The sequence below is a fragment of the Lissotriton vulgaris genome, chromosome 11, assembly GCF_964263255.1.
Source record: "Lissotriton vulgaris chromosome 11, aLisVul1.2, whole genome shotgun sequence".
NCBI classification, from domain to species: domain Eukaryota; kingdom Metazoa; phylum Chordata; class Amphibia; order Caudata; family Salamandridae; genus Lissotriton; species Lissotriton vulgaris.
Window position 1 is genome coordinate 401,247,020 of NC_141699.1, and position 13,328 is coordinate 401,260,347.

Genomic DNA, 13,328 nt, shown 5'->3' on the forward strand with positions numbered 1-13,328 from the left:
GGCTTAATTTGACTATTAGCACAATCCGGATTGGATAACTCTCTGATTATCCTGAAAGTGTCGCGGGACTTATTAGAGCTGTTGAGTATTAGGTCGGCGAAGTAGTTTGCTTTAGCTGCGATGATGCCTTTTTTATACCGTACGATAGTTTGTCTCCATATCAGTTTCTCCGGCTCCGAGTAATTTTTCCAGTCATGGGCAGAGGGAGTGCGGGGCAGGTGGAGGGAGGGCACAGGGAATTTGCCAGCCCCCTTCGGAGCAGTTAGGTTAGGGGGGTGAGGGTTATATGAGGGGTTTCGAGGGGGAAAGGTTGGCAGCCATAGGGCCTGTTGGGGGGGGCGTGGCCAGTTGACGGCAGTTTCTGCGCAAAACGCGCAGGTACTGTTAGATTGGAGTGGGGTATGATATGGAGGAGAACCCCTCCCATTTGCCCACGGGTAAATACACTGCGATCGCGGTACATAGGTCGGGGAGGCGCAGAGGCAGGGGTTTTTGGGACAGGCAGGCAGAATAGGCCAGTTAGTCTTTTGTGAGGTCTCAGCACACCAGTCCAAGCTTTTTCTTTTCAGAGTAGGGAGCGTCGAGGGACGGCTGACTCGGTATGGCGTGTTGCGGGCCATTTGCGCCGAGGTGAAGGGAGGGTGGAGCCTTGCGTGGCACATACCATACCGGCGAGGGATCCCAGCGCGGCCAGCGTACGAAGGTCCAGCGCGACCTCGCTGGCCCCAACTTTAGGAAGAGCAAGTTGGTCACCAGGGCCACTGGACAGGAATCTTCAAGACAGTCAACGTAGGGGGGGGGGGGGGGGGGGGGGGGGGGGGGAGTACCGGCGGGTACAGTCGGCTCCCACACCACGAGTGAATTCAGGTTGAAGGACAATGAGGAAGGGGTTGTGCCTTCTCATTTGTCTTCTAGTGTTTTACAGGCACCAGAGGTGGTGCAGCCCTGGAGGGCAGTATCGTTGGGACCCAGGAGAGAGCACGGCCCCGCGGTGAGGGCTACTCGGATGGTGGACCCTGTTGAGCAAGCGGCGTGGAGATCGGCGCCTGGTCGGGCAGCCTTGTTGGACCCAGGTGAGAAAGTTGTCCCACGGGCCAAACCAAAGATGGCGTCGGTGAGGACAGGGGGTGATGTTCGGGAGGAGCTGGGTGGTAAGCTCCACAGGGGTAAATATGTTAAAGATAAAGGGGTGGGGACTGGTGATGTGGTGGCACCTGGTACTAAAGTGGAGAGTGGGATGAATACGGAACCTGAAGTGCCCGGTAAAGAGCCTTTACAGGGTAAAGAGTTGAAGTTTTTTAAGCTGGAGCCATGGGAAAAAAGTTGTCCCACGGGTCAAGCCAAAGATGGTGTCAGTTGACACACGCTGAGGAGTCTGGCACACTTTGGGTGGGGGTGTTCAACTGGGGAGGGGGCGGGAGTTTTGTTAATGAGAGGGTTCTTTGTACAGTTTTCCTTAAGTTGCGCTACATTCTGGCCTACATACTCTGAGGTCCCACCGTACCTGGTCAACAACACCGGCCAATGAGCGAGCTTATCGGTCTTGCACATCACATTGGACACAATAATCACATTGGTCCTGTGTTCTCGGTTACCTCCTTCTGCGTCTTCTTGGCGGAGTTGTGTAGACGGGGCAGGCAGATATACACTCGGGCCAACGTATCAGCCGCAAAATGTATTCGCAAAGTTCAGAGGGGTTAAGGACATGGGCAATCATTTCTTGGTCAGGAAAGCATTGGATGGCTGGGCCAGGCGGAGTTCAATGCCTAAGGACAGTAGGAAGCTACTCTAGGTTCACAAACTCACAGCCATCGTCGACACTCTGGTCAGGGTATGTACTTCGCCTCATGAGGTCGACCTCTTTTCTGCAGTTTTCTCTGTCACCTTCAGGGTCAATGAACTAGTGGACAATTCCAAGCAGGATGAAGTTAGCTGCCTCCAGTTGATGCCCATATTTTTCCCATGATTGACTGTTCATCACGCTTAGGAGGTCCCAAACTGGCCAGTTAGCAAGAGGTCACTACAATGAACTTCAGACAGCTGACAATTCCAACATTTGCCTGGATTAAAACCTACCTGACTTCGCTCCCGGAGCTGAGGAACCCCACTTTATTTAATAATGCGAAGAGTGGCTGCCCGTCACGATATCAATTCTCAGCAGTCGTTGCTTTTGCCCTTAGAGATTTGAGTTGAGCCATACAGTTACTCCTCCTATTCATTTAGAATAGGCAGTGATCTTTGCGGTGGGAACACAAGTGCAAGCAAATTGGGCGATGGTCGTTCACTTGTTTCAAAGGCTAGATCACTGTGAACTGTTTTTATAGCGAAGCCTTTTAAGATCGTATGAGCCCTCGTCAGTCCTTCGCATGGCACACTGAATACTGGTTGCAACAACTACATAAGCCAAAACCGCCAGTTTTGATGATTGTCTTTTTCAGATGGTGTAGAGTGGGAGATTTCTGGATCCCGTAGCTACGAAAGATGGTGGCGGACACAAAAGGTTGTAAGGACCTTAAGTTACTGAACCAGATTGTCCTGCGCTTGGGTGGTAATGACCTGGTAAAGGTGGGATGGAAGGAAGTGAGGTCATCCATTATGAAGGAGTTTGTTTTGTTGGGTTGGTCATTCCCTGATGCTTTCATTGCATGGGACCATATGATACGCAATTGCAGGTGGGGCAAGGGCACTAAACCAAGTGTCATCAATTTGTGTAGCGACTTATACAGAATTGACCAAACTGTGTCGGGAACTTGGCAGTCTGAGGAATATTCTTCAAACTCATTAGGGGTGGCAGATGTTCCATTGTGATGGGGGTATGCCTTTCTGCCTGGGGTGGGGTGGGGGGTGATCTATTTATCGAGGATATTTGGTCATTTACAGAGTCCATGTTTTTCGTGGGCGGGAGAATGTCCTCACTGCCCTGGTCACCATATTGGCAAATTAGTACCAAGCAACACACACTCCTCACAGAGATAGAAAGTCTTTCTACAACAAATATCTCGAGGGGATAAACAGCAACACTTAGCTCTGCAAGGGACATCCACACCGGATTACAGGCATTGTCTCGACACCACCAATGCAGAGCAATGGGTTTTAGCCCCTCTGCTCATAGCCTGCCCATTTTGATGGCTTGGTGTGTGGTGGGAACTGGACCACCTGCGGTGGTGCATAGCGCAAGATGTTGGGAACACAGCCCAGGGTTATAGATGGTGTCAACTGCGTGGTCCAGGTAAACGTGCAGGTTAGGATATTCAGCATGGAGTGCAGTGACGCCTCAGGAAATGGCTCATTTGTAAATAGATGGATCAATCATTGCTGTTTGCTCAATTTTTCTTATAACTATCTGGTATCATTTGTACATTTTCTTGTATGCTGGTTAACAATCCTTATGATACTCAAAATTTCTGTTCAAAGTTTGAGCGCATTGTTTGTGTGAATTGCGAACAAACGAGTTGTGTCACGGAATCGACTGAGTTGGAGGGGTGTGCGGTGCAACCTGGAAGTCTCTGGTCACCATCACTCACACTGCCGGCCCACGTCGCGCTGCATTTGGTCAGTCCGATAGTGCTTTTCCCGCGCTTTTGCAGCGGTGGCCGGGAAGCGTGACACATTCGCTGCCTCGTACTAGCAGGCTGAGCCTCTCAGGACCCCTTCTCAGACTACAGCTGCAACACCTCTGCATGTTGCTGCTGGTCATCATTGACGCCACAAAATATAAATCCGAACGAAACCAGAAGCAAAGTAAAAATAAATCAAAAACCTTCAGAGTTCATGTGTGTATAGCTGGGTTTCTTGTCATCAGATTGCTCCTTGTGCCCGTAGCTGGTACTTCTTCCTCGGTGCCCCCTCCCCCACGTTGCTCTAAATGCAAGTTGTCACGGAAACTGCAAAAATAGCAGCGATCTCTTTAGTATTCGTAATCACTTAATTCTTGCACCCATGTGGAAACTAATAGCCAAACCTCTGGAACAAAATAGTCAAATCAGTAAATTGTGTCAAATTACGACTCTGTATTGACAGGTAAACACCTTGGAGAGGGGATTGAATGGAAGAAACGCCTAAAAACTTTCACTTTTTGTTTTGGCACTTTCACAGCACCCAGTGGCAGAAACCCTTTTCTGTCTACAGCTTCAGCTCTTAAGTAAATTAAAAGTGGCATGCCTGTGGAACTGTAAATATTTTTAAGATGTTTAGAGATGAATTACTATTTTTGGATTCTAGGGTGATGACTAATAAAAGTTTGTTGAATATAAAGTTGCATGTGATGGTTTCTTATGTAAGGGTGCCCAATGAAAACATTGACTCGACTTTTTTTTGCCCAAGTATTGGAGCTTCGCCATACAGCAGAGAGGCTGGGCAACGGTTGTTGCAACTCATTGAAAATACTACAAGAGGAAACGAAGGAAAGGCTAGTGTACAAATAATCGAAGAAACATAGCAAGATTGAAGTACCCTATGAACAGCCCCTATCTAATATGTCATAGTCAATATATGTTGATATATGGAAACATTTTAAGGCATGGTTGCCCTCACCCACCAAAATGGTGGCATTCTCCATCATAGGGCTACTCCTCACGCCAAGTAAATGGTGCTCATGTAAAGCGCTCAAATGCCTTGGGGTCAAGTTCAAGCTATACAAAAAAACAAAGCCTGCAGGCTTGGGCTGTAACCCTGGGACATACATGTCCGTTGCTCTCTTCAAGAACACCCACCATAGGTCTCTGAAAAAAAAAACATCTAAAAGCTACCCTGTTTTTATAGGGTTGTAGCCCGCGCCTTCAGAGTGAGGAGGAGCCTATGATGAAGCATGCCGCCATGTTGGTGGGTGGGGGCTACAGTCCTTTAAAAGGTTTTTTCCCCATATAGTAACATTTAAAATCGACTTTGACCCATTAGATAGTGGTTGTGCATACAGTACTTTAGTCTTGCGGCTGTTTTGTAACTCTTGCCAGCATTACTATTTTGAGGACAAAAGATGTGGTCTTTCACGTCATCATGAGCACTTAGACTCCTGCCAGGTGGAGAAGTGCAGAGCTCGCTGACAAACAGCGGAAAAATTGATGATGGGGATTAGGTTCGCTCGCCAGCAAGACAGGGACGCTTTTTGGTGCAGACTTGGGAGACTCCGGTGTTGACTCACAGAGGTATGACCCGCGGGACTCAAAGTGCTCGGAAAGATCTCAAGCTGGGAGCCGCTGTCATGTGCAGCATGGTCAGGGGCATTGCCTGGTCAGCAAGATTGGGCGGGGGGGGGGGGAGATAGATTCAAATGTTCCAACAATCACAGTGGCATATTATGGAAAAATTCATTATTTGAGAAGTAGATCATGAAGGGGCAGCGGGAACGAATAGCAGTGTGGATTGTTAGGATTACTTGAAAGACAGTATGTTGCAAAATAAACAACAGTTGTAAGGGGAGGGGGCAGAGAGAGAACTTGTACCCAACTATTTACTAAAGAATACATGTATGGGGTGGGGAGGTTAACACCCCAAACACACTCCCTGAAGCAAATCCTTGAGCACAGTGAGAAATGTTCTGTCTCGTTACTTTTCTATGTGTGTGAAGATGGCTTGTTTCTCTACGCTCTTTCTCCAGTTGAGTGATGGCCAGAACCATGCAAGAATGAGCACTGCTGGAAAAATATCCCTTTGAGCTAGTGGGAGACCAAATCTACATAATGTGGCAAAATTATGTGGTTTGTAGCATGTTTAACCAAATTTATGTGCAGGCATTGTATTCTGCCACTGTGGATCCCATGCACCCATGTCAAGAATTCTCCTGCTTCTGTGTGTCCAAAGGGACGCATAGTGACTGAACGCAAGGACTATTTAAAGCTGTTTAATAAAGTTGGGAAGCCTAGAAACTCATAAGGAGAGCTTTAATACATTGCATCATATCACTAGATTTACATCTCCTAAAAATAATACTTTCTAAACGACCTGTCCCCGCCTTTGATGTCCTGACAACACTGTTCTGTCAGGAGTGAAACAAGAGATGTTAGTTTATCATGCGCAATGTACACCTTGCCAATACAGTACTTGTAGTAACATTAAAATGTATTACACCATATATAAGTGAGATTATAGGCCAAGCATCCTAAAATGGATTTCTTCAAGTTGTTTTCAGAGAGTTGACTCGATTGAAATGAGACCGTGAGATCAAGCCTTTGCATTGGATCGAACAATTTGGTCAAGTAGGGGAGTTTTGCTTTGGAGCTAGTTTTTCTGGTATGAATAGTGCTATTTCTCCACTAGATTAATATCTCCTTCTCTGGTACTTTAGCATGAAATGAAAAATGCTTTGTGTTCAACTATTTATTTATTGACCTAATTTTTGGACATACAGCTCAATAAATAGGAATATCAAATGTTAAAACGTCTTGTTGCGATCAGTTCCTTTGTCAAGTAGACAATTAGACACTAGACCTGTAGGTCTAATGTGGTTTTAAAGATGTTTCAAAGCCTTGGGAGGACGAGTGGGTTGATTTTATTTTTTGAGTGTTGTTAAGCGAAGCTTGTCAATCTGCTGTAGCCTCTGCATGCTTCGGGTAGGCTTGCTGTAAAGAACCTCAACAGCCAGCGAAGGGATTGTGTCTGCTGCTACTTTTCTTCATTCAAAACATCAAGGTGTGTAAAAGCCTACAGGTAATTAAATCAATGTCCTCAGACCTGGAATATAAAGGCAACAGCCGGTCTTACTTGTCTGACAGGTAGGACAGCTTGACTTGGGTGAAGGGGGGCAGTGGAGTAGCCGGATGGACAGAACACTCCTTACTCCAGGTCGAAGAATTACGTTTTTCAGGACATTCTTGATTTAAGAAATTATTTTTCAAGTCTGACTGGGGTCTGCAGGAAGAGAATTCCTGGGAAGTAACCCAGGGTGTGAAAGAATCTTCCATCAATAGACTATTTTTGTTCAACAAAACACGCCTGCCCTGTTTAGAGTTACACTTCTTCACTCTCTTTCTCTAAAGTTATTTTAGAAGACGTTAGTTAAGACATTATTGCTGCAATATTGAAACCACGTACAACAAGGAAAAAGAAATGTGCAATTATGTTAAATTAAGAGATTTAGACATCAAATGGGTTGTTCAAACTCTGGCAATAGCGAAGAAAAATTGATATTGATGTTTAGGAGCCGAAGCCAAATTGTGTCTATATTTTTCTGGTTGTAACTACAAGAAAAGGCATTCAAAATGGGGTAATGCACACACACAACATACACAGAATGAAATCGTTTGCTATTAATCACTCGGGTTTATATGGGACTTCCAAAACCTGTTTGCGGAGAGGGCGGTGAAGGAATCTGCCTGCAGAACAAATATTTTGTTTGAGTATTTGTGGGTCTCACTGAAGCATCCTAGGCACATTCCAAGGGTGTCCGGGATTGCCTCTGTGGGAGTCGTGAAAGAGCCTCACTAACAGCCAGAACAGCACTACTCCTTTCATACAACACACCTCCCTCCGGAACAACACAAACCGAAACCCACCAACACCCCATAGGTATATTTAAAGGTATGCTTCGGGCCCTAGCACGACACCATTGTCTGAGTTAATTAATACACATACCCCAAGCCGGACATAGACACACCAACTCTTCAGTGGACATACACCCTACTGAGAAAGATCTCCGGATCCAGACACACACACACCCGAAACCACACTACAACCAAATGCACAAAGTATTCACCACCACATAATGGATAATCCCACTCAACGACGAGGCTGTGGTCTGTGTTGGAATTGTCAAGAAAAGGGCGCCATGCCCCCGGCAGTGCTGCAAAGGCATACTAATGGCTGTAGAGCACTATACAAATCTGTGTTACAAACATAACATATTCATGGTTAATGCTTGGTCGCCCTTGGACCTTTGCAGAAGTTTCTCTCTTTCCTGTATGCGACTGGTTACTGCTGATCTTGTGTGGGATTGTCACACAGGTACTAGAACTGCCCCCGTCCCCAATAATGATGCAAATACGGTATAGATTGCAAAATGCGTCCTTACTATACGAAGGCTGCCAACTCCATCACATCAAATACCCAGATAAACTATCCACCGCACAACATCAATGCTTCCGATTGCTCCCAAGACCTTGGTGCAAACTGCCCCCTCCCAACACCAGACTTCAAAACTGCCCCGCACCGAAGATTAAACTTTAAACAATGCCTCTGTAACAGGCTGCCTTCATGTCCCAAATCGTAGGCACAAACCAGCCTCCTTTTCACCTGGCAATCTGAAATGTGTTGCATAACAAAGCTGCAAAGCGCCCCTTAGTAACAAAGCAAATTATAGTAACACAGGTTGAAAAGACTTCATAGACAGACTGCAAACTCGTCTTGTCCTCCGACTCCAGCTTGCCTCCCTATAATACAACCTTGCACATTATCCAGTGCAAATCGCCCCCGTCCCACACATGGTGCGGATTATCCACCTGCACAGAGCCAGTCTCACATCTACTGCACCGGCCGCACAGCACCTCTGCCCTGCGGTCCTTCCATAGAGATGCACAAAGTCCCAAGCAAGCTGTGCATTGCCCGCTCGCAGCACTCGGAAGCCACTCCGCAAGCAGGCTGCAAACTGCCCCCTCCTCTCGCCAGGGAACAAGCTGCCTCTGTTCCGACAGAGTGCAGACAGCCACCTTGTCCGACACGGAGTTAAAACTCCTCCCTGCTCCCAAAGCTGCACAAAGGCTGTAAACAGTCCAGTCAAACCGCACAGCCCTCGAACCCTTGACAGAGTGGAAACTGCTCGGTCCACCACTAACAACCTCCACCACTAACAACCGCCACCACGAGCACGGAAGGCTGCCCCTCCCCCACCACAGCCACAAACGGGACGACCCAAGGATGCACCCTGCCGCCCTCCCAGGGCTGCACAGCGCCCGCGCACGCATGCATCTTACCTGGGTGCTGTTTTCCAGGAGACCTCCGGCCCCCGCCATGACTGCTGGCTTCTTTCTCTCTTGGGGTAGCTCCCTCTGTTACTTCCCGAGTATAATTCGGCGGGACGGCCCTCTTCACAGCTAGGAAGGCGAAAGCCCTCCCCAAAGGCGGCCCTAGGAAAGGGCGGGTGTCCGAAACTTGCCTGGGCCCTCCCACGGGACGGGGCTAACCACGGCAGGAGCGCATGGGACCGGCTCCTGGGAGGAACCAAACCAGACATGGGAGGGGCTCGGGAACCGAAACAAACCTGTTTTTCGGGCGGGACTAACTGGGTGCGAGGAAGCCTAGAAGCATGGCCCCAGGGGTCCCGGGCAGATGCGGGGCATGGTCGCAAGCAGCTGCGGGGGCAGTGCATGAAAACACATCTGCACACACCGTCCTTCAGTGCATCTATCTGGGCGACTCAAAATATCTCCCTTAACCACGTGTTTTTTCGGTAAAAACGAAAATGTCATCAAATGGCCAATATTTTCAGAGATCGAAGTGGGAGATATTTTTTTAGAATTTAATCTTTTACAATTTTAAAAGAAAGTTCCCATACTTTTTGTTGAAAAAACAAACATTACGGAATGTTGAACGCCGACATTGAGGTGCCTGTGGCTGAAAAGGAAAAGAGGGGTTCATCTACTCAGCTGAAATAGAAACGAAGTTCCCTGCATGGTGCCGGCTGCCTGAAAGACATGTAACGTCGTACAAAAAATCTGGTGGGGATACTAGTATCCGCAGCGACGGACCGCGGTAGTCTGCCTGATAGCGGCGCCCACCTTTGCACGGAGTCCCTGCAGTGGACCAGCTGCATTGTTTTGGTGCCTGTGTTGGCCCGGGGTTAGTCTTTGCCGGGACGATAGGGATGTGTCCCCTGCCCAAAAACACTTTCCTCTCGGCTCCGTCTCTCGTCCGTTGCTCTCGCCGCTGTCTGCCAAGAGCATCGTGTGCTTCTCTTTGTGCGGAAGCAAAACACCCACGTAGAATGCACTGTGAAATACTTGCTTATTTTCCTTCAGTCCCGAGGGATGGTGAGTTATCTCCCCCACCTTCCCCGCCAGGTTTGTGGTGACAGAGTAGAGAGCCTCTGAGTGCTGTAGCCAAGGAAGAGTGTGACCAGCGTGTGTATACACAAACTGCACACTCATAGTAAAACTACCCACCGCCTCCTGACTCCTGGCATGGTGAGCAAAAGATCTAACCTAGATCTCTTGACTGGGGGTGAATGTAAAATGTATTCAGCATTCCGTCCATCATTTGTTTGCGTAGCACTTTTCACCCTAAGTGGGATGGGTATGCCCAGACGCGGGTCCCTTGCTCACTGTGCCACTGGATTCAAGCTAGCCTGGCTGATGAAGGGTAATACCCCATAACTGGTCCCAGGATGCTTGTTTCCGGTCCAGGGAGGACCTGGCTTGGCAGTTCGGGTGGACTGTATGAGGCACAGGGTCAGGACTGATTTGCATATGGCAGGGTCTAAACGGGGGGGGGGGCATGGTGAGCAAAAGAATGATGGATTTAACCCAGATCTCTTGACTGGGGGTGACTTTATGATTTATTCAGCATTCTGTCCATCATTTGTTTGCGTAGCACTTTTCGCCCTAAGTGGGATGGGCGGGTCCCTTGCTCACTGTGCCACTGGATTCAAGCTAGCCTGGCTGATGAAGGGTAATACCCAGAAACCGGCCCAGGATGCTTGTTTCCTGTCCAGGTAGGACCTAGCTTGGCATTTCGGTCTCATTTGCATATGGCTGGGTCTAAACTGGGGAGGCATGGTGAGCAGAAGAACAATAGATTTAATTCAGATCTCTTGACTGGGGGTGAATGTATGATTTATTCAGCATTCCGTCCATCATTTGTTTGGGTAGCACTCCCCACAAGCATTCCGTACCCACCGCCCACTTTCCCCCTGGCACCCCACCGCCGCCCATGCACCCTTCCCCGTTACCTCACACTGCTTCCCTTTCACCTTACAAGTACACCATCTCGTAGCTCGCAGACCCCGTATCTCCATCCTCCTGACCTCCTGCCTTCTTTTGGCACCTCACACAACCCCACCATCTCCTGGCCCCCCACTTTTTGAAAGTACAACAATAGACAGTACTCCTCCTGGCAGTTCACACAATCACTATAGTATCTACCACCTCATCCTGGCACATCACACAGCACCATCTGCCCTTGGAGCAGGCCCCCCACCCAGACCTAAAACTATGCACTTGTGGCCTCGGTACCCCATAAACAACTCCTTCGCCACCTTACTGTACCGCATTCAACACCCATTCACATAGCACCTCCTGTCACCTCTTCACTATTTTCCCCTCTTACTCCCATTACAGCACAAACAATCGCTGCCTCCTAGAAGTTAGCGTAATCCCTATAATACCCACCACGTCTTGTAATCTTGTAATTTAATAAACTCCATGGATGTCACATCATCGTGTCCCCCAATACAACAGTGGATACCACGCCTTCTCTTGACAGCTCACACATTCTGCAGTACCTGTTCTCCTTACACATCTTTACTTCCTTTCGTCTAGCACACCACAAACTGTCCACTGATATCTCCTTGCACTATATGTTATGTCATGAGGATTTGCACAGTGCAATTACCACCCAAGGGGTGTCCAGGCTCTGAAGTAGATGAGTAGGCTGATCAGACTCCTAGGTAAATAGCAAGGTCTTCAGTTTCTTGTGGAACTCAAGTAGGAACGAGGTGGTCCTGATGTGATGTGGAAAATCGTACCATGAGTTTGCGGCGATTAGGAAAAGTAGCGTCCTGATTTTCTCTGCAGATGCAGGGTATTTGCTCAATGTGGTGTGGTTGTTTATCTGGGACATGATTTTACAAGATAAATTCATAATATATAAAATCCATGTAGACTTGAAGAGGGTAGGGCTCACCGATTATCCTTGAGAGACTTTGCAAATGAGGTTCTTGAGAGTGTAGGACGGGAGCCTGACTCACTGGGTCCTGTTGGAGAAAAAAAGAGGCCCGCCATCTCAGGAAGGTTTTACATACTTTTTGGTTGTGTTGCAGGGAAGGATGCTGTGGGAGATGGTGTCGAAGGATGCAGAGAAGTCGAGTAGTATGAGTGCTGTGGTTTCCCCTTCGTCCATTATGGTCCGGATGTCGTCATTTAGTGTAACAAGAGCGGTTTCCGGGCTGTAGTTGTTGCAGAATCCAGGCTGTGAGATGGCTTTAGGTGGTGGTGTTCAAAATGGCTGCAGAGCTGTTTGTTCACAGCTTTTTCCACTACTTTGGGTGGGAAGGGCAGGAGTGAGATGGGTCTGTAGTTGCGGAGCTGTTTTGGTGCTGCCGTGGGTTTTTTCAGGTGGACTGTGATTTCTGCATGTTTCCAGTTGTCCTGGAAGGTTCCACTTTCGATGGAGGTGTTGATGGTGGTAGTGAGGTTGGAGCTGATCAGGGTTCCTCCTAGGTTGTAGATATGGTGGGTACAAGGGTCGGTGAGGGGCCGAGAGTAATTGTTTTCACAATTTCAGCTGTGTCTTCTGGGGTGAGGGGTTTCCAGTTTGTGATCTGGTGGTACAATTTGGTGGTGGTGGGCAGCTGAGTTCTTGTGCCTTGCGTTGGGGGTCTAAGTTGCTGTAGATATTGAGAATTTGGTTATAAAAGAAATCGGAGAGGTTGTTGCAGAGGTCTTGCATCAGAGTGATGGAGTTGGTTATATGATTACGGGTCTCTATTTTATTTTATCTACCACAATGTGTAAATATGATCATAACAATTGTATCTATACTTTTCTGACCATTGAAATACTGGAGAAAATATGAAATGAAAATGAATACTTGTAAATAATAAAAATGAAAGCAATCATTATTTTTAATAACAATAAAAAAGAAATCAACTTTATGTATAGCAACACTTGAAAGTCTGAGTTTCACCCCATGTGAGCGTGTGATATATACCGGAGACATGCTCCGCGCATTGCAACCAAGAACTACCTTGGCCTGTCACCATACGCATATTGAAGGTAAGCCCTTCTATTACTGCACGCGCTGCACTCCATCCCCCACTGTATCCACTAAACCCGGACTCAAGATTGGACTTCTGAACTGTCGCTCCCTCCCCAAACATGCAATTGAAACAAACCTGCTCATTTTAGACCATGACTTTGATTTGCTTTTTCTTACGGAAACGTGGCAATCAGACAGCACCGACTCAGACATAATCACGGCCCTGCCCTCAGGGTACCTCTGTCAAGCACTACACAGACCCAAAGGGAGGGGAGGGGGGGTAGCATAATCTTCAAGGAGCATCTTACCTGTAGAATTTCTGACGCCCAAATCAAGGACTGCGAAAGCTGCCAATTCTCCATTCAACCCTCCCCTGCTCACTCTCTGTCGGGGTTACTGATCTACCGTCCCCCAGGCTCCCCGGG

The 13,328-nt window shown here is 47.9% G+C and overlaps 1 protein-coding gene across 2 annotated transcripts in view; it reads right to left on the bottom strand.

The window, feature by feature from the left end:
- Positions 1–13,328, bottom strand: part of LOC147679874 (uncharacterized) — a 139,009-nt gene that overhangs the window by 62,702 nt on the left and 62,979 nt on the right. Inside the window, exon 1 of one of the 2 annotated variants that reach the window (XM_086943435.1) lies at positions 8,904–9,056. The exons of the other annotated variant lie outside the window; for it this stretch is intronic. Within the exon in view, the coding sequence (XP_086799561.1) occupies positions 8,904–8,942 (39 nt within the window). The 5' untranslated portion in view covers positions 8,943–9,056. Of the gene's footprint in view, positions 1–8,903; positions 9,057–13,328 lie in introns of those variants that run through there. 2 annotated transcript variants of the gene reach the window in all.